This window comes from Centruroides sculpturatus, unplaced genomic scaffold (assembly GCF_000671375.1).
Source record: "Centruroides sculpturatus isolate CEXI.00-Female unplaced genomic scaffold, Cexi_2.0 scaffold1507, whole genome shotgun sequence".
NCBI classification, from domain to species: domain Eukaryota; kingdom Metazoa; phylum Arthropoda; class Arachnida; order Scorpiones; family Buthidae; genus Centruroides; species Centruroides sculpturatus.
In genome coordinates, this window is record NW_019385788.1 from 16312 (window position 1) to 39809 (window position 23498).

Genomic DNA, 23498 nt, shown 5'->3' on the forward strand with positions numbered 1-23498 from the left:
TACATGAAAATGAAAATTAATGAATACACTGTGTACAGTAATTTACCTGATAAGACAGACCTCAGAAAAATACTTTATGAGAGCTTTTATATTTTTATAAAGCTGTCTATAATGAAAATTAATTAACTAAGGATTTTTTTGCCCTGCCAGGGTGTGGCCGAGTTATCCGGAGTGCCGGGTTATCGAGAGCCGAGTTTTCGAGGTTCTACTGTACTTTCATTATTAACACTTCCATTGTTAATACTTCTATTGTTAATAAATAAATAAATTAATTAAATTAATCTATTATTACAACTGTCTTGAAAGTTAAGCAATGTTTTAAAACTATATATCTTTATATGAACTTATTCCTCGGGCTTCATAATGTTTTTTAAATAGAGGATAAAACTTTCCATATATAGCACGATTATTTTTTATAACAAATTTTGAATTTACGTTCAAACAAGCTTGTAATTCTCCAATATTTTTCTCTAAATCTCATCTACCTTAAGAACGATAGTAATTTTTTAGTTATGATTATATGTATAAAAAAAGCCTACGGTGCCATTATATTTAATTAAAAAAATTTAGTAATAAAATTACATACCTGGAACGATCTCCTGAAGTGTTCCAAATAGGCACGTCAAATGAATAGTCAGAGTAGAATTTCTATATTCAGATATTTTAATCTGAAACAAAATTTGCAGCAAACTATAAAAATGTTACTCAATGTTCATTGTAAATATAACAAAACTTTATATTATTAAGTTTTTAACTACTCGTGTATAAGTAAAGTCTGAAATAACCTCTATAATTTGGATATGAGACAGATTTGCAAAACAATTACGAATAAAATCTGTCGATTATTATTGTTCTAAAGATGAACCTGTGTATTTTAACCGTGAAGTTAAATTACATACAACTAATTGAAAATCTCTTCATCCTAGATAAACTGTGAAATACTCAACGTAGTAAAGTAAGCATAATAAAGTATTATTACCTTCACCCCCACTAGTAGCCAAGCGGTCTTCGTATCCTGAACACTGGGCGGTTCGATCGTGGATTTGCGCCTCACCCGAACCGGCTGTGAATACGTGGAGTTTTCTCTACGTGAATAACGCCTAATTAAGGGCCAATTTCCCTTACAGAGACCTCCCGAAAGGCGTTTCCATAGGCAGATCACATAAGTGTTGCGTTGCCGTAACTAAAACAAACGTTCCCTTCACGACACGTGAAAAATACTTTAAAATTTTAATAAAAACCTAGTTATTTCAAAGGAATTTTTGCAGATATATTTGAATTTTCAATTGATCTTTGCTTTAAACTAACAAGCAAATTAAATTAAAATTATAGCTTTGTGATAATTGAAAAGTTTTTGGAATTAATTACGTTTAACCTAAAAAGAAAATGTACTTGAATTTCAATGTATTTAAGACAAATTTAAATAAAAACTTACCGTAAGTTCGGTGTTTATTTTTATTGTCCGAAATATCTTATCAAACTTTAAGTTGAATGAACGAAGTTAATTGTATTTTCCACAGAATTATTATATTTAATATATTGATAACAGATTTGCAAATGAATTTTGTATCTTCAGGACAGGATTGAGATGATAGACTTGTTAATATGAAAAGTAAATGAATGTTGCAAGAAATTATAAATTGTTTACGAGGAAAACTTGCAGTATATGTTTATAAACAATTCAGACATAAAAAAAACTGTAGAATAAATTGTTCAGTTGATTTTTAATGAGGCATGCGAATATACTCGTGAAAAACGTTGTTTTAGTATTTTAAAATTTATATATAAAAAAATAATACTGTTTTAAATATTCATCACATTTTAAAATCGATCATTGAATTAAAATTTTCTACATCGTAAACAAAAAAAGACTTTTTCTCTGCAACGGTCACGCGATATTTTCATCCGGCATTTTTAAAACTCACGATAAATAGCTTTTTTCAATCATCATCAAAAATTACCATGTTTATATTTATTTAACAGTAAAACAATTTTAGAATATATTATCTAGTTTACAACAATAAATTTTCAAAAATAATACAAGTTGACCCTCTATAACACTGTTGATTTTTCCGTTTTATATGAATTCCATGTTTTACGAGTCACTTACATTTTACAAATACGTGTGCCGGGCTGTGACAGCTCACGTATTTGTAAAATGTAAGTGACTCGTACAACATGGAATTCATATAAAACGGAAAAATCAATTGTGTTATAGGGGGTCGACTGTACAATGGTATAAGAATAAATTATGAAACTTAAAACGATGGAGTCAGAATCTTACTTAATTGTACTGTAAATAAGGGGTTATTACAATAGTATTTTTGATGACAGATCACTTATCACTAAAGAAATAATTGACACTTGATGCTTTTAGTCTTGTTTGAATCAGTTGTAATGTGAAACGTACAGTACCAAAGTAAATCTTTCTGTAGATTGATTATCATAACGATAATAAATACATGAGTTATATAATATTATAATTGTACAAATCTTTACGACGATATAAATTAAAATAATTTAAATGATTAAGTAATTTAAAAAAATATATGCAGGACGGACAGAATGAAAAAATGCAACACACCAGTAATTTCTCAAGCTCCATACTTATAAATAAATGCAGTATTTTAATTTTATATTTTGATAGAAAATGGTAAGCAAAATTAAAAAATTAATTGATATTAAATAATAAATTAAATACAAAGTCAAATTTTAAAAGCATTGATAAATATATTCAGTTTAATAAAAGTTAAAATTTTTACAGGAAGAAAAGAAAATAATAGATACTTTCTATTGTTTCTTGCATGTAAGAGTACAATTAAAGAAACGTCTAACAAAACAAGTCATAACTACAATAATAATGATGGAGTTATCTTTTATTGTAATGTAGTAATTTTCGTTGTCATTTTTGTATTGTTTTTTTTTTGTTTATTATTTATAATACTATACGCAGTTGGACACTATATTTTATTGTCATCGTCATGACACTAATAAATTCTACTTTTAATTACTGCTATTGTGTTTTACTATACTATTTACGTTTAAAATATTATAAAATAATTAATTTTTTAAGTTTGCTAAAAATTATATTCAAGTATATTTCTTATATAAGCCTTGTAATTTATTTTTTATAGTTTTATATTGTTTATTATTACTCTCTTGCTGCTACAACAAAAGAAAGTATGGAAAAACAATAGAAGAAACATCCCTCACCAGATTGATATATATATATAGGCTTCAGAAGACTTTAAAATATCAAGAAATGCAATAAAATAGTAGTTAATTTCAGTACGTATGGATGATGTTAGTGTGTAAGCTTATGGGGGAAATAATTGTTCACGCTCTTTCAAGCATTATAACTTTTCTGCTATTTGTCAAAAATTTCTGAAATTTTGCAGGAAGGTTTCTGTATAAAGGGACTTGATGCTGTCATAGATTATTGGTTAGAGGTCAAAGGGGTGGGTGGTAAAGGAAGTTGTGCGTACCTCAAAAAAATAAGGTTTAATAACTATTGTATTTTTCCTACATAGAATAGGTGCGTTTTAAACGTAAAATAAATTATAACTTTATTCCTAAACTAGTAAAACAGGTTTGATAGTAAGTAGTTTTATCCTGATATAATGTCAGCCATGTTTGCAATTGCTTTTATAGAAAATATACAAATAAAAACGATATTACAGTAGATTCAAAAACACATTGTTTATTCTAAAATTACATTATTTTGTGTTCCGTTAGGATTACGAACTTACACAAGAGTAACACGATAAAAAAATCTATTTAGTAATGTTTTGTTTGTTATATCATCATTTCTGTTCTATTATAATTAACGTTTTTTAAAGTATATTATTTATTGTTGTTCTGGAAAGAGCACATATGGTCTATGAGTCATCGACTGTATTATTAATAAGTAAATAAATAAATATTTTAGATGGTGTAAATAAAAATTATATGTCTTATATATAATTTTAATAGCGAATGTCTAGATACGCAATGTAACACATGGTTACTACCTAGCTTCACCCACAGATAGCAGTATATGTTTATAAACAATTCCGACATAAAAAAAAACTGTAGAATAAATTGTTCAGTTGATTTTTAATGAGGCATGCGAATATACTCGTGAAAAACGTTGTTTTAGTATTTTAAAATTTATATATAAAAAAATAATACTGTTTTAAATATTCATCACATTTTAAAATCGATCATTGAATTAAAATTTTCTACATCGTAAACAAAAAAAGACTTTTTCTCTGCAACGGTCACGCGATATTTTCATCCGGCATTTTTAAAACTCACGATAAATAGCTTTTTTCAATCATCATCAAAAATTACCATGTTTATATTTATTTAACAGTAAAACAATTTTAGAATATATTATCTAGTTTACAACAATAAATTTTCAAAAATAATACAAGTTGACCCTCTATAACACTGTTGATTTTTCCGTTTTATATGAATTCCATGTTTTACGAGTCACTTACATTTTACAAATACGTGTGCCGGGCTGTGACAGCTCACGTATTTGTAAAATGTAAGTGACTCGTACAACATGGAATTCATATAAAACGGAAAAATCAATTGTGTTATAGGGGGTCGACTGTACAATGGTATAAGAATAAATTAAGAAACTTAAAACGATGGAGTCAGAATCTTACTTAATTGTACTGTAAATAAGGGGTTATTACAATAGTATTTTTGATGACAGATCACTTATCACTAAAGAAATAATTGACACTTGATGCTTTTAGTCTTGTTTGAATCAGTTGTAATGTGAAACGTACAGTACCAAAGTAAATCTTTCTGTAGATTGATTATCATAACGATAATAAATACATGAGTTATATAATATTATAATTGTACAAATCGTTACGACGATATAAATTAAAATAATTTAAATGATTAAGTAATTTAAAAAAATATATGCAGGACGGACAGAATGAAAAAATGCAACACACCAGTAATTTCTCAAGCTCCATACTTATAAATAAATGCAGTATTTTAATTTTATATTTTGATAGAAAATGGTAAGCAAAATTAAAAAATTAATTGATATTAAATAATAAATTAAATACAAAGTCAAATTTTAAAAACATTGATAAATATATTCAGTTTAATAAAAGTTAAAATTTTTACAGGAAGAACAGAAAATAATAGATACTTTCTATTGTTTCTTGCATGTAAGAGTACAATTAAAGAAACGTCTAACAAAACAAGTCATAACTACAATAATAATGATGGAGTTATCTTTTATTGTAATGTAGTAATTTTCGTTGTCATTTTTGTATTGTTTTTTTTTTGTTTATTATTTATAATACTATACGCAGTTGGACGCTATATTTTATTGTCATCGTCATGACACTAATAAATTCTACTTTTAATTACTGCTATTGTGTTTTACTATACTATTTACGTTTAAAATATTATAAAATAATTAATTTTTTAAGTTTGCTAAAAATTATATTCAAGTATATTTCTTATATAAGCCTTGTAATTTATTTTTTATAGTTTTATATTGTTTATTATTACTCTCTTGCTGCTACAACAAAAGAAAGTATGGAAAAACAATAGAAGAAACATCCCTCACCAGATTGATATATATATATAGGCTTCAGAAGACTTTAAAATATCAAGAAATGCAATAAAATAGTAGTTAATTTCAGTACGTATGGATGATGTTAGTGTGTAAGCTTATGGGGGAAATAATTGTTCACGCTCTTTCAAGCATTATAACTTTTCTGCTATTTGTCAAAAATTTCTGAAATTTTGCAGGAAGGTTTCTGTATAAAGGGACTTGATGCTGTCATAGATTATTGGTTAGAGGTCAAAGGGGTGGGTGGTAAAGGAAGTTGTGCGTACCTCAAAAAAATAAGGTTTAATAACTATTGTATTTTTCCTACATAGAATAGGTGCGTTTTAAACGTAAAATAAATTATAACTTTATTCCTAAACTAGTAAAACAGGTTTGATAGTAAGTAGTTTTATCCTGATATAATGTCAGCCATGTTTGCAATTGCTTTTATAGAAAATATACAAATAAAAACGATATTACAGTAGATTCAAAAACACATTGTTTATTCTAAAATTACATTATTTTGTGTTCCGTTAGGATTACGAACTTACACAAGAGTAACACGATAAAAAAATCTATTTAGTAATGTTTTGTTTGTTATATCATCATTTCTGTTCTATTATAATTAACGTTTTTTAAAGTATATTATTTATTGTTGTTCTGGAAAGAGCACATATGGTCTATGAGTCATCGACTGTATTATTAATAAGTAAATAAATAAATATTTTAGATGGTGTAAATAAAAATTATATGTCTTATATATAATTTTAATAGCGAATGTCTACATACGCAATGTAACACATGGTTACTACCTAGCTTCACCCACAGATACTACATATATTAAGTATAATAAAAGGAAGACAATGATCAAATTGACAGGTAATTTTCAAGTACAAAGCACCCATCATGTTTTACTTTCTATGCAAATTTCGTAATTGTAGCATGCCGCATTTATGGTGTAGCAATTGTAATCACAGTTACTTGTTATATATTTTGTTATGAGGATATAACCTATTAATAGGACGTATTACACTGGTGTTTTGGCTTTAGCAATCGAGGAGAAAATCGTTTTCAGGGTAACAAACAATGTCTATTGATCACCTTGTATTATACCTGTACGCACTTCTTTCGGGTTTCGGACCTTCATGACTCTTCTCAGCAGGTTTACAAAAACGTGGTGCTAAAATAAATTTATAAAAATTAAAATAATATATAATAAATTTTCACGACAATAATATATGACTTACAAATTTTTTATTGTTAATTTTATCGATATATTAGCTGAACATTGTTATAAAAAATTATTGAAATTGTTTTCGATACGATAAAAATAAAGAAAAAAAAATAAGAAAACAATTATAAAAGACATTTATACGAATATATTTACATGAAACGACAAAGCAACAGAATAAACAATAACTTGGACAGAGAAATCCGCCAATTATGAAACAGTATCATCTATAACATGAAAAGTGAAATACAGATTTTATAAAAGTGCATACTAAGTGAAAAAGCAGATGCGTATACCAGTGGCCAAGCGGTTTTTATCCCCGCACTTTGACACTGGGACACACTGAACACTGGGTAGTTTCGTCATGGTTTCGTGCCGCGCTAGGACGGGCTAGTAGCGTGGAGTTTTCCGGGTTTTCTCCACGTTGATATCCCCTGAGTAGGGTCCAGTTTACAATGAAAGTCCGACCGGAAGGCATTTTTTTCTCCGCGCACGTATCAGCCATTCTATAATGTCGCCTAGCGATCGAAACCAAGCTAATCGGAGTATACAGTACCTAACTGTGTCATAGACTTTATATAAAAATGTGTCGTCCAAAGAAAGAAGAAGCAATTTACTGTATGCAGCTGCAAGGCATATTTCTGTACTATAATAAGCATTTTTTCGGTGTATTCATTTACATATCAATGGAAAATTTGTTATATATTATTTTAACTTTTATCAATTTATTTTAGCACTATGTTTTTTAATGTTCCTGAGGGAAGACCCGAAGGTCCGAAACACAAAGAAAGTTTGTACAGGTATAATACAAGGTGATCAATAAAAAGTGTTTGTTTCCCTAAATAACATTTTTTCATCGATCGCGAAAGCCAAAATATCAGTGTAATACGTCCTATTAATAGGGCAAGTCCTTGTAGACAAAATATATAACAAATAGAAAATAAGGACATTGAGGCATATAGATTAATTTTAATTACAGCTGTTTATTTTCGAAGTATTTTTATAAATACTGTAAGATATCTTCAGGAGATAATACTTTATCATTTTAGATACATTCATTTATCAGTGTAGTAAAATAATGTTCACGTAATACTTAAAACACAGGTTTGAAACAGTTGTATAATTTTGAAAATCTTTACACGTCTACTGACTCAAGCAAACACGTAAATTCCACATTTTGAAAGAAAATCACAAAGAAAAGTTCGATTCTTAATTCATATTTAATACTGTAATAAATTAAATTCGTATCGTAAACTTTGATTTCAAATTATTTATTTTCAAGAACTTTAAAGATTAGATAACCCGGAAAACAATAAGATATTTATCATCATTTTATGTAATTCAAAACACAATGGAACAAAAGACCAATAAATAGCAAAATCATTCATTCATATGATATGTAATATTTTCTGTTTTGATATGTGTTATTTTCCTTCTTTTATAATTTTATACGCATTCGGCTGATATCTCTCAAAAAATAATAATTAACTCTTATATTTGTTTCCTTTATAAATTTAACATACTTGAATAATTATTTATCCATTGGTGTAAGTATATTTCGTTACTACAAAAAATAACACATTTTTTTTAAATTCAGTGTATATTCTTATTTAAAAATAAAAAAAGTTTATTACAGTAGAGCGTCGATTATCCGAAACGTCAATCATTGGAAAGAATTCCAGTCAGCAAATTTAAATTTTCGCCAGTGCTGTGGCGCTGCAATCTTTGGCTACGTCTTAAGCTACTCAAATATTTTACGTTTTCGATACTAAATTAACTTCTCAAGTATAATTTTTTATTGTTTTTATATTTTTCAATATATTTATTTTGTTTGTACAAAATAAAAAAATAATTTTTAACGATACAATAGTCTTCGTTAGGCTTAACATCGACGAAAATTCAACGCGAAGCGACACGCAACGGAGAAAAAATGTCAAGATGAGATAAATTAATATATTTTTTCGTACATAATCGGTTATCCGAAACATCGATCTTCCGAACAACCCCAGTCCCCGATTAATTCAAATAATCGACGCTCTACTGTACTTACTTTCAACAAAAATATATAATGCTTTCATTGCATCTAGACAGTCAGACATTAGTGTATTTATAGCTCTTCTTTCTTTGTAAAGTATTAGTTTCAGTTTCAGTTGGGGTTGCCAAATGATTTTGCTCTTAGTTATATTTTTTCAATATTTGAGTCTTGACAAATACTTTTTTCACTTGCTTCAAATGTGATGCAGTAGAAGAATCCATGTGGAAGAAGAAGGAACAGATCACTTACTGTTGAGAGCCAGCATGAAAGTGAAGCTCCGAGTAATGACAAAGAAGAAACAAAACTGTCATTTGTCATACGATGTATGGAAACGGGAAGCGAATGATACAAGGCTACAGTACAAGGAAGACATAGGAAACGCTCTAGAAATGAAAACGTTTAAAGAGATGGAAATGGACCTAGCCTTAAAGGCAACGCATAAATCCATTTTAGAGGTAGGCATAGAAACCTTTATTATAGAGTACAGTCCAAGAAAATCATGGTTTAAAACCATATCCGAAGAAGTAGTAAATCAAACGAAAGAGAAAAAATGAATTGGCTGGACAACCCAGAAGATTTACACATCAAGTATTAATACAATGAAGCTTCAAAACATTCTAAGAAGACAATTAAAAAGCAGAAAAAGAAGGTTTCTATTAAATTTGCTTGAGGAAGCAGAGAATAAGCATATGAAGCTGAAAGAAAAAAATTTCTTCAAGAACAACAAGACTCTATACAACACATATTGCCCAAAACCCTTTGTCATCAACGATTTCTATGGAAGCTTATTAAATAAAGAACAGGAAGTTTACAAGTAATAAAAAGAATATTTCTAGGATCTTGCGAACTATCCGCATCCTACAACTATAGCTACATTGCCCAAAATACATTGTCTAACCAGAAGTTTAAAACACCTACTCTGAGGAATGTTCAGGTTATCATACAAAATCTCCATATCCACAAACTGCAGAAACAAACATTGTCATCGCCCAGCTCAAAAAGTATGATGAGCAGCAGCTTACAAAGACAATTTATAATATGATTCTGCAGATCTTAAGACAGGAAAGAATGTTAACGGAATAAAATGAAGCGGCTATAATTCCCATCCATATGAAACGGGATAAAATCTAGAGATACCAGACAAATTATTCAGAATTGCGGATATGTGCATGAATAAGGTGTGGTAAACAGTAAAAATCCAGGATCACGAGGTCAGACGGCTTTCATAGCAAAAAAGGACTAAAACAAAAAGACGCCATGTCTCTGTTATGATTGTTAATTTATCAAAAGCCAAGCATTTTTACATATTCTAAGAAATTATGTGTAAAATGAATTTGCTCACAGGTGTTGATGTCTGTTTAGTAACAATAATAATATGTTTGTGGCATTAAGTAATTTTATTAATAGTATCAAATCATACGTTCTTAAGGGAAATAACATTTGCTGTGCGGTGTTAAGTCCTGGGTGTGTCCAAGTATAAAAAATTGCAGTACACTAATTTAGAGCGCCGATACCCCGAAGATGTGGAAAAGACTGTAGAGACATGCTCACCTAAAACGACAAAAACAAGTCCAAAAAAATGTAAGAATCTGTCCTTCGAAAAACGCCTTGGTAAAAAGCTTGTTTTGCTGATGGAAAACCATCAACAAAACAAGCTTTTTTACCGAGGCCTTCTTGCAGGAATTTCGACTTTCCACCGAATGTTACACAGCCACTCAGAATGACCTTTCACCCGGCTACAACTTAATCATCTGAACATGACTTTCCATTTTGGACAGATACCTCGACACTTTTCGAGATTCGTTCTTCCACTTCGACTAAACTGCATAGAACAACAACAGTGAAAATGAAACTTTTTAAGCAGTGTTATCGTGTTAAACTTCATTACATTTATAGATAGAATTTTTCACAACTTGTCCTTAAAATTTGCCATTGTTGGCTCATCAGTTGACATATCAACTTCTGTAGAAGAATGTTCGATATCTTCTGAAAATAAAAGTTATTCATTGAGAATATACATAAAATATTTCTATTCGAAAAAAATTGAGAATCGTGTTTCGTTAATTTTTAGATCATGTTGTGTAATTCTAATTATCTGCTAAATAATTAATAAACAAAATATATCAGCAAAACAGGTAAATGAAAACTATTTAGATATTTTTCAAATCATGTAAGAAAATATATATAGAAAACAATTATTTTTTTGTGTAATATTTCTTCTTGTACTTTTCATTTTGTTTTAACACAAGACAAAAAACAACGGTTAATGAAAAGTAGGAAGAGATGAAAGAAAAGAGGAGAGTAAGCACATAGAGAAAAGAGAAAGGATAGATTTTTCTAATCAATTTTTCAAAACATTTTTCTCCAACACGTCCACAAATATCTTAATATCCAATTTTTATACTTTTATCGTTAATTGTTATATTTTTAATAAATTGAACCTCCAGACTTATTTCCAGTGGCACATCTTTTCGAGCATGTCTTCACCACCTGTCCGTGTAAAATTGACAAACACACATTTTGGTATGTTTGTAAATCTTGTCGGATCAAGAAATTTCGATGTATTAAAAGGAAACGTTTCTTCAATTAATTTCTTAGTATTATAGTCTTTTCCTGAATCTGCAAATGTCAGATCGATTGTGTTTGGAATAGTGATTCTACAATTGGTTACCTGAATGCAAATCCACTGTTCTGTCTGACAGAAGAAGTCGTAGTCATACAATCAGAATGATTCTATTTGTAGTAAAAAGTATTATTTTTACCTACTGCGATTGCATTGAAAAATGTTGATAAAGTTGTTTTTACATAATTTGAAGGTAACAGCTATTCACTCGGTTTTTCTAGACATGGCTATTGACGGTATTTCACCTTTTGTTTTGTTATAAAGCATATCAATTTATTTTTTACTTTGGGAATACGTTATAACACTACGCATTTCTACTAATTTTAGAAGGTTATTATAAATTAATTAATAAATGCAGAAATTTATCTTACTAATCTAATCGTGTAGCATGTCATGACTAACAAACATTTGCTTTCGATTCATAATTTAAGTTTTGAAAATAATTTTCGAAGCTATTAAATTTTCCGTCATTGTCTCTAAGTTTGAATACTCGATACAACTAATTAAAAAATCAGTTATTAAGTGATCTGTAATTTTCTCGTACAAGAAGAAAATACTGCAGTAAGTTTAAAATAGTATTAGCTATTGTATGTATTTATTTATTTATTTTAAATATTGTTTTCGTAAAATTATTCAAACACATGGAAAACATTAGATCTATACATTTTTAATTATTAGAACAAATATTTTAACATATAGTTGAATACAACTACTCAACTAGGTGTTACTAATTTGTGTGAAAAGTTATTTCATTTTTTTCTGAGTTTGGGATTACGGTTCATTGATATATATTATTTTTATTTAAAATCGCTTTTAATATATATAAAATGTATTTAATTCAAATTAAGAAAAATTATTTTTATGTTTAGTTAAACATAGAACAGTATGATATGTTTTCTTTCTTAAAAAAACTTACTAAACTAACGTTTTTTTCTTCACTCAATCTATACAAGCAACTACAGTCGACCCCTATAACGCGGGTTCATATAATGCAGATTCGTATGTCGCGGCGAAAAAATTACAACCGTATTCGTACAAAGACGATAAAAGAAACTCCTAAAATGCGGTAAAGCGTCATCGCCAACTCGTTGTTGCTACAGGATTGGTCGAATATGGACCAATAGTAGACGAACACCCGAACTACTTACACGCTACGGAGAGTTTAGGCGGGTAAGTTGAGTTTACTATCTTCTATACAGTATATACTGTAAGCCTGATACAGTACTGTAATTTTATACATTTCTTATTCAAAGGCCATAAAAATTATTTCTATTAATGATGTTTCCAAAGTTCAACGAATCTTTCGCAGAAAAATAACTTATATGAAAACGCGCCCGCTGTTTGTTGCGCTGCTCCGCGACGAAAATAAGCTTAAGCAATGGCGTCGTCGAACTGTGCACACTCGGTAAGTAATCCTACAATTTTTTGTTTATAGCGTAGTTTATTTAGAGTATTCCCAAAAAATTATACTTGTTTTGGAAATGTTGAGTCGAATTAGTCTAGAATCGATTAATTTTATGGAAGAAAACCTTTCAAACAGCCGTAGTCCGTAAACTGCACACGTGCCGGGCTGTGATTGGCTAATGTACTTAAGGATTCATACAACGCGAAATTCTTATAAAGTGGAACGTATCTACCGCGTTATAGGTGATCGACTGTACTATACACTTGAGTTATAAAGTAAAAAAGTTTAAGAAGTAATGTCAGAATTTGTTGAATGATATCACCTTGAACAAAAAAACCAACATCAAACTCAAATACCAGGGCAAATAAACAGTCAAAAATGGGAAATAAATTATATTTAAACCTTTAACTTAATTCTCATCGAGTCTGTTAAATAATAATAAAAATGTAAAAAATGAATAGCGATTCTCACCGTATAAATACACCATGAATTTCACGGAATTCGTAATTATTTTTTTAACAGTATAAAATACTTATGGTTTAAAAAATGCGTTCGTATTTTATTTTAAATGTTGAGTCGAAAAATGCAAAAGTAGACATGTCAAATTTCAACCTGACATACATTATCTGAAGTTGCATGAATTCATATTGATGGTTGTTTGTAATTTTAGATAGAGGATCAACGTAAAAAAATTTATATATTCTCTTCAGCAGAAGTAATAGACCCAGACCAACACCACCCACTGCAAATGTCAATAATCTGCTGTAAAAAATATTTTATGACTGATTAGAGAATCCATTTCTCTGTTAGAAATAACTTAAATAAGAATATAATTCATTTATTACATTCAAGAAAAAGGTTTTCTTTAACACTTCACAACCAGTTTCGTCAACAGTGATTTGTGAAATTTTATTTGTAACTGGGGTGATGGATATAATTGTGATGAAAAAAACAGCTTGTACTGTAATTATAAAAAAACCACTCAGATGATAAAAGATTACTATAAGACAAACTAGATGAGCAGTACAATTTCAACAGGTTGTTAAATGATAACTAATCGAAGGACAATCAGAAGATTTCAGTAAACAAGCAAAAACAATCAATAATAGATGTTTAGCAATTCCACACAAAAGTCACTACTTAAAATGCAAAAAAAAAATAGCACTGGTAGTTATAAATATGAAAAAATTAACATTTAGGTTACAATTTACCACATAACAACAGATACAGGTTTGAATGTAACTCACATAAGAAAGTTTCTGTAAGAAATTCCTTAGAATCTAAAACGTAAACAGTATAGAAGATGGAACCTCTCAGAGTAGGAAAAAATCTTAAACCACAGAAACTGTTTGGAAACAACTTTAAATACTTGTATGGAATAGAACACTAAATTTATTTCAAATAAATCTAATATTACAATTCGGGATAATATGCTAAATATGTTACGAGTAGAGATATCTTTAAATGTTTTGATGTATAACAAGTATTCTTTAATGGCATCAGAAATAGATAAAGCACTAAACCTACTTAACATTAAAAAAAAGAAAAAAAAAAGTTAACTAAAGGAAAATTTTAAAACCATAGATATAAACAGAGATTGAAAAATAGTAATAACAGATAAAATAGCAAAATATTATTTTACAGAATGTAATATCGTGTGAAAAATTTTAACACAAAATAATATAACAGTCACTAGAGCGAAAATAGCCAAACAATTGATTTTAGATAATAATGAATGAATAAAAACCAAGTAATTATAATTAGTCAAAAATGAAGTTATCATAACATTGAGTGAGGATCCTTTAACTTAAATGCAAATTTAAATATAAAAAAAATAAAAAGATACATAAAGAAAAGTGAATAAATGCGAAAGAAAAAGAATTTATATTTAATCAGTGACAACAGAATTCTTATTATAAAAATCAAATTAAATACTCATATACCCTGAGAGAAATGTATAACGTTCTTTTCTTTTTAGGAATTCTACATTGCATAATTTAGAATGTTTTTCTGAAAAGGAAACTACTTCATATTCCATACTCTGACTACAGAATAACAATGGCAGATGAGTTTAATAATAGAATATCAAGAATAAAATTTAAACCTTTATATAAGCTTAAATGTAATTTCGATGTATTTTAATAGAAAATGAAAAATGACACAAAAAAACCTAAATATACTAAATATACAATGTTGGATCAAGGAAATTATTCAATTAACTTATTTCGGTAATTATTTTAAAATTGACAACAAGTATTATCGCTGAAAGACATTAGTATCGGTTCAGTTATAAGACACTCACAGAAATTTGTCTAAATACAATTGATAAACAATTACCTTATTTTCTAGGTATAATCTTTATATGTAGATCAGGGGTGACCAACCTTTTCAGCAGACAAGACAAATTTCAGAAATAATATATCTTTTTGTTAATTAAAGTAAACAGGCTAGCGTGCTACAGCTTCAACCACATTGTCGCTTCCTAGTAGGTGAGATCGTCACCTACTGGGAAGCAACACTCGCCTGGTTTAATGAAAAAAAAAACACGAAAAAATAGGTATATTTATTTTTTTAAGAAAATAAAATATAACCAAGAATCAAACACATATATTATCCAATTTAAAAATATTTAAAATTGTATAAGATTTGGTATTTATTGATTCTATGTTTATGTTCTAAATTTTAACTGTAAATGTACGAAACCGCTTTTATAATCTGTAGACTGAAGAGGGATCGACAAGATATTTCGATCGGGAATAGATATAAAAAAGACACTTGTGATTGAACTGTTTTTGAATGATTTTTAAACTCGCGTAACCTAGGATTTAAAGTACACAACAATTTAACTCATATGTCTGAAATTACTTTTATTGGTTAGAAAAGTAACTGATTTTATCCAACTATATTATTGCTGATTTTAGTGTCTTATTAAATGTTTATTTTGAAAACAATTAGGGTTCAAGATACAACAGGCCAGATGTAATATATACATTAATTACTTTAGAAGCTTTTTGCAAAAAACAGTACACACCAAAGACTTCACGTTTACTGAGGTCGCTCAAATGCTGTATACAACATCTTGATAGTAGTATACATTAGATACAAGTGTATCTAATGTATACTACTATCAAGATGTTGGATATACTAAAAAATTAATTAGTATATAAATTTAACATAAAGTAACGATGCATTCTGAGATATAAGTGCCGACCCGAGAAGAATTTAATATAAAGTAATGATGCAAATTGAATTATATCGAAATAAAGACTAATACAGTATAGATTATATTTAATTTGTATATGAATTTAATATAAAATAATAATACAAATCGAATTTAAAAAAAGATAAAACAATGACTACAAAATTTATTGAAAAATGCGCCCTCTTCTGTACAGTCGGTACCGTGAACTAAGTCGTGTCAACCCCGTGTCGTGTTCTTTGCTCATCCTAACAGGATAAACACTGTTCTCTGTTCATTGTAACGGGATAAACATGTGCCTCCATCAACAATTTGAGTTTTTTTTTCATCTGTAGATAATATCCGATTGGAGTTTTAAAAAACGATTGGTTGCTAGTTTTTAAAGAAAATATGATTGGCTGTTAGTTTTTAAAAATTAATTTGAATAACATAAATTGTGTTTTCTGGAGAAAAAAATGTAAGGATCAGGACCCTTTAAAATTCTTGTGTGTTAGTACATCCATTTTCAGAATACAGTAGAGCGTCATTTATCCGAATATCGGTTATCCGAAGGAATTCCAGTCAACAAATTTAAATTTTCGCCAATGCTGTGGCACTGTAATCTTTGGCTATGTCTTTGGCAACTCAAATATTTTACGTTTTTCATACTAAATTAACTTCTGAAGTATAATTTTTTATTGTTTTTATATTTTTCAATATATTTATTTTGTCTGTACAAAATAAAAGAATAATTTTTAACGATACAATAGTCTTCGTTAGGCGACGAAAATTCAACACAAAGCGACACACGCAATGGAAAAAAATTTCAACAGGGGATAAATTAATATATTTTTTTGTACATAATTGGTTATCCGAAAAATAAGTTATCCGAACGACCCCAGTCCCCAATTGATTTGGATAAATGATGCTCTACTGTACTAGTAAAAATAATTTAGCTGAATTGTGCATTTGATATCGCTGTGGCGTGGATTTAAAATGTGATGATTTAATATTTTTTTCACATTATATATATCAAATATAATGCGAAAAACTTAATATTTTTACATTAGTTTTTAGTAGTAAACTTTAAATTTTATTATTAATGAATACATGTAAAGAAAAAATTATGCACAAACAACATTGAATTGATATTTTTTTGTTTTATTTAATTAAAGAATTGACTATTTAATTATAAAAAAGAAAATTTTAGCATTATATTGCTATGGAAACAAATATTCATATTTTGTTTAAATGCATTGTATTCTATTCAAGTATTATTTGTCAGTTTACTGTCAAATAATTTAATTTAAAATTTTATTTTTGGAATTTTTTAAAGCTATTTATAAATTAAAAATATATCTACAGATCTATTACTTATTATAAAATGAGCATTACATTAACAACATTTATTAATAATACTATTGAATTTTATCTTAATTTTATAACCAATCATACTTTAAAAATAATTATAAATTTGTTATATTATATTATTATATTCTTTATTATATTTTTTTATAATTTTTTTGATGTTATTGCATCACTTTACGAAGTGCCTATATATTTAATTGCATCAGTTTTAGCACCTATTTAATTAATTTCAATCACGACAGCGAAGGATATAAATGATTGTTTTTTTTTAACTATTTGATTAAAACTGTACATAAAATTGGGGTTGCATAATCATCTGAAATTGTTATTATATTTTTGACTAGAAATCACTGGATTTATGCAATTTTAGTTTAATTAATGTCGTATAAAACTGATTGCTCGTACAAGTTTGCTTAAAACATGAGACTCGAAAATCCCGAAAATAGTGGCTCAAGAAGTAGGTCACGCCTGTCCTGCTTTTCTTATATAGACCTTGGAAAGCAAAGAAAATGACTACAGTGTGTACAGAGAGTTTATTTACAATATCTGTCCACAATCTCGAGATATGACACGATAAAAAAGACATAAAAGAAGTGATCATGCTTTGTGACTGTAGAGTGCAGCATATCAGGATGAATGTAAATCTCTTCATGTCAAATAGTATATGTCAGTTTTGACAATGTAAAAAGAACGTGACTGATTTAGAACTTTGGAATTTAAATATTTTCTACATCTTGGAATATGATGGATAGAAATCTACTGTAGATAAACGAAACATGACACTGCATGTTGTAGTGCTGGAAAGTATCTTTGTTGTCATCAAAAGTTTTCATAAAAATGTTTTTACAAAAAAAATTAAGGTAAAATGATTCTTTATATTTTAAATGGTAAGCAACATTTTTCTTATCGAAAACACACAAGTGTTACTTATGCACGTTTCTAATGTATTATGCAAATTTACGTTAGTAACAGTTGATTTTTATTAATAAAAAAAAAAGTAAACTTAGCCTAAACTGTTACTCATATAAATGAAATGAATGTACTGTAGTCATATGGATTGCAGTGTCTCATATGAGACAATTCGGTATTTACTTGTTATCCAACGGAATCAGGATCATTCAAATTAATGTATGAACCACTGTCTGAAAAAGCTACGTGTAAAAGCTTTTTGTCTGTGCACTATATCCAAAAAACTATTGCAGTGATTGTAAGTTGTAGAGTACATATCTAAGACTTCAGAAATGCTTCAGTCAGTTTGGTTTAATCGAAATGCAATAGGTATGTATGCAGCAACCAAAAATGCCTCCCAGGAAAACTGTGAACGGAAACCCAGTCCTTTATTTCCATTGTTTTCTTAAGATACAATGAAGTAAGTGCGATGTATTGATAACAACCGAACTACGACTATTTTTACATCAAAAACACTTTTAATTATGTGAACCTTTTAGTACAGTGTAAACCACATTTCATGTAAGCTACAATTTTTCAATCGAAAACACACAAGTGTTACTTACGCATGATTTAATAAAATGACAATGACTATATCTTTAGAATAAATAGTTTCAACTCGTTATTTATATTTGCATACCATACATAGATACATCCCGAAGGTTGGCATGGTCAGAATGTGCAATCTAAGGACAATTGAAAACAACATACAGTGGGTGATAGGTTAACCGACCACCTACTTTACACAGTTTTTTCTGATTACATTAGACGTAACTCATGATATCACAAACCAATAATAAAACATGTTACAATATTTTGGGCAATATCTACATATAATAGCAAGAGTGGTCAAAAGAAAATAATGTCACTAAATGCAGAAGTAAAATAATCTCAAGAATTCATTCATTATTTTTTGTTTTTCCTTGAAAATGTGATGCATGATACTTAATGTTTCCCATAAAACAGAGCGTGTGTGTGTTTTTTTATGAACTTATAACATATATATTTATGCACACAAGTAAACACTATAAATAAAAACAAGAATGTACAGTAATACTGAAAAAACACATAAAAACCACAATACAGTTTATAAACAAATATAAAATACAAAAAAATTTATAAAATATATCTAATAATGAAATTAAATTCATATTCATAGAGAAGCAAAAATTAACTTAATATTTTTGCAAAGCTTTTTGTAATGAAATAAATTTATAACTGTATTTTTTATTGAGTGAAGGATATATTTTCAATTTCCTTTTCTTCTATGTCTACAACAAGTAAAACAGAAATTCAGTTATAAATTCGAAGACGTTTTTGCTAATAAGACAATTTTCTCATAATGCTAGTAAAATTTGCATGTATAATTTCAACCACAAAGCAAACAATTGATAACAGATAGCCAATTACGAGTAGTACTAAAGCACTTAAAAAATTATTTAATGTCAAAGCTCGGAATTCCGAAGATTTTGGCAACTCCAAATCATCCGAAGGAAATATTCTTTGAGCAATTCCTGCTTCAAAAATACGAGTTACACTGTATAAAAAAATAAAGGTTGAGTTGTTATTAAAAAATGGAGTTAATTAAATAAACTAATTGTTCTTACATTGTAGTTATGTTTTTTTCAAATGGAAATCCTTTTCTCATAGGAAGAGCAAGAAGGTGCATAAACAGAGAATCTTTCGAAAACATATATTTATGTTTGTTTTCTTTCTTGATAAAACTTTTTATTACATAATGATGCAATATATAAGCGAAACGTCCTTCTTGTACTCGATCCAATGCATATGGCAGACGTATAAAGTTGTTACTTGATGAAATATGATCTTTTAATATTTTGGTATTTTCTGATTTCGAGTGCTAAAAAATACAACAAGAACGATACAATTATTAAAATATCTTTAAGGAAATATATATATATAATATACGAAACACCGTATTTACAAGCATATCGGTCCAAATGATATTTCCTGCTGATGTTCCACATGCATATTTATTCTTCTGAACAGATTCTGCCAGTTCCTTAAAATTTCTGGGATAAAATTCTGTTAAAGGATATGTCATGTAAGACATTAACGTTCCGCCATAGCAGGATGCTAACACAATAATCGACAGCCACCAAATGCCTATCATGAATCTTGATGAAAATCGCTTTACTGCTTTCAGATTCATTCCTATAATTGTAGTAAATGTCAATTTTAATGACCATCTCACATTACATCGTAGAAACTATTATAACATAACTAATTTCAGTTAAATAAATTTTACCTTGGTACGTAAGAGTGGAAAATAATTCCCAATATATTTTATATCGAGACCAACGTATTTTTGTTTTTTCTCTTATGAAATCTCTCTCCATCACTTTGTGTAATATAAATCCGAATAGAAGAATGGCCAGCAATGAAGCGATCCATATCTGCAGATGTCACAGATATCACGCATTTATTTTCAAATTAATTTAACTTGGACGTTACTTACCTTCAATGAGAAAGGCTTTGTAATTGAATTCAAGTCTGAAATTACTGATGGAGTTTTGATCACAAATCCGATCGATTGAAAGCCGAATACTGATGAATACTTCATAAACTGGTAGCGCAGAGGAGTGACTGCCAGACCAATTGCAGTAAAATCGACTTCCTATTTAAATAAATAATAAAAGAAAATACTTTTGATATTAAACTTAACGAGAAATTAGTTTATGAATTTATCGCTTACTCTTTTTAAAACACTTATCAGGAAACATAAAAGCGAAAATGAATGCAAAACGTTCAAGTAAAAGAATTAAGTTCAGTAATTCGGAATATCTTATTATATTTTTAACAAAAATAAAAGGAAAAAATTCTTAAGATTTTTAACTTCTTTCACCAAAATTCGTTGGTGTTTCATTTTTTCCCTCCCTTTTTCCTTATTTAAATATCTCAATGCGAACTACGAAGCAAGTTACAAGATTCACGGATGAAATTCTTAAAGAAATTGAGAGAAATTACCATAGGAAAAAGAAATATAAGTAATTTAAAATATGCAGAATTTATCAGTAAAAAAAGTGAAAACAAAAAGAAAAAATACTTTTCAATTGGATTAATTTTCAATATTGACGAAGGAACATCAAAACAATCTCGATAAATAGAAAGTGCAATAGTTTCCAGAGAAAGATAAAACAGACATACACACACACACACAGAAGAAAAATCTTTAGATAACGCCAACGCACCAGTGAAAGACGAGGTTTAAAAAATAAATAAATAAATAAAAAGTAAGATAGAACAGGTCAGCGACCATTTAGGACATTGATTATACAAGATGAGACAAAACATAAAGAAAAAAAAGTAAAACAAAAAATTAACCAGTAAAGTAATATGGTCTTCATTAGCATAAACACTACGATAATTAGTTTACATTATATTTTAAACTTTAAAAAAGTTAACTAGGTACAATTTGCAAGAAAGTTGATTCCAATAAAACTAAAAGATATTAATTCCAAGGCAGAAACGTAAAGAAAACGATATTATTTCTCTGTTAATATAATAATAAAAATTCCAGCAACGAGTTGCATGACTTTCCCGGCTTCTAAGTTGAAAGTTTCATAAGAATTGTAAACGTTAATAACGAGTAAAATCATTATTAATTCCGACACCACTCGAGATACGATACGCGTGATTCCTTCTAGCTCTTCATTCTCTCGACTTTTAACCACCAAAATTCGACAAAAGGCACAGGAGTTATTAAAAATCTTAAGGGTGGTCATTTTTTTTTTGGACCTTCGCCATACTTTCCTTCTGTTACATATATATATATAAATAACAGCTGAGAATGTAAAAATAATAAATAAATAAAAAAGGAGGAATATACTTAGGTTATATTCCAAGTGAGTTTAGTGTACTCAGCCAAAATTTTTGCTGGAAGGAACTAGTGAATTCTGTGAGAAGAAGACGAATAAGAAGGTCGAAGATCTTTTTTAATGTATAGAAGAAGTTTCTGTGCAGAAAAAAAAGAAAAACTGACAAAACATGGCAGATGGATACCGTAAAGAAAATGATAAAACGTCAAAAAAGAATGTGATCGTTTAGAAAATAATAATAATAATAAATACATAAAGAATTTACAAAGAAGTTTTATTTATTAATTAACTAAAGAAAAACTTAACTTGTAAATACGTAATAATATCAATTAGAAATACGTTTAAGTTTTAATTATAGATCAATTTAATTAACAATTAATTTTGTTTATATGGAGCTTTATTTAACGTTCCCATTTAAGAATATGAAAAAAAATTAAAATAATATTAAATAATTAAGAATTTAATAGTGATATAAATTATCAGTGCTTTATCCTATGAGCAAAAGGGGTAATTGCCTGGGGCCTCACTAATAGGGGCCTCCAAACTAATCTTTTATAAAAAGATATCGCCCGAAGACATTTCCCCGAAGTAAAAAGTCTGAATTCAACACTGTTCGTGGGGCCCCTAATTCAAATTGGGCCTGGGCTTCAATTTGAATTAGGGACCCACGTACAGTGTTCTAGATTTTAAACCATAAACAGGATTATTAAAGGAGTAAGAAAGGGGAAAAGGTTGATGAAGAATTTTAAAATTAGAAAATATGGAGTGGAATTTTATTAAAATTTTAATACGAATTTAAATTTAATTAAAATCATTATATTTTGAAGTTCCGACAATTTTAAACATGATTATTATTATTTTTTTAACAGNATCATAAATTTAGGTATAAAAATTAATGATAAATATTGATCATTTTCTTAGTTTAATTTGATCGTAAATAATTTTATTAAAGCGTTTATTACATCATTATAAATTTTGTTCGTTCAGAAAGTTTTAAATAGTCTTTGTATTTCTACTTGCAATACAGTATTTTCACATTTTGATTATATTATTGTTGTAATAAATATGTTGATTATAAAACAATTTACAGCCAAATTAGACTTACTGGTGATTAGTTCATCAAGGACAACTGTATGCTCTTGTATAGAATCCAGGAATGTGAAGTCAGGGAGAAATACGATTCCCGAGTAAGTATTTATTATCAAATTGACTAGACTGCTGACTCAGGCTCTCTTTTCCTGGTAGAACCTGTGTAACGTATTGCAATTTATTTTTTTTAACGGACACTCTTTATTACTGGCA

At 28.4% G+C, this 23498-nt stretch overlaps 1 protein-coding gene across 1 annotated transcript in view; it reads right to left on the reverse strand.

The window, feature by feature from the left end:
• Nucleotides 1-20530, reverse strand: part of LOC111642145 (patched domain-containing protein 3-like) — a 25916-nt gene extending 5386 nt beyond the window's left edge. The window contains exons 1-3 of the mRNA XM_023388422.1: nucleotides 20303-20530; nucleotides 20093-20218; nucleotides 587-668 (exon numbers count right to left, since the gene is read on the reverse strand). Of these exons, the coding sequence (XP_023244190.1) occupies nucleotides 587-668; nucleotides 20093-20218; nucleotides 20303-20530 (436 nt within the window). The remainder of the gene's footprint in view (nucleotides 1-586; nucleotides 669-20092; nucleotides 20219-20302) is intronic.
• Nucleotides 20531-23498: the final 2968 nt, after the last annotated feature.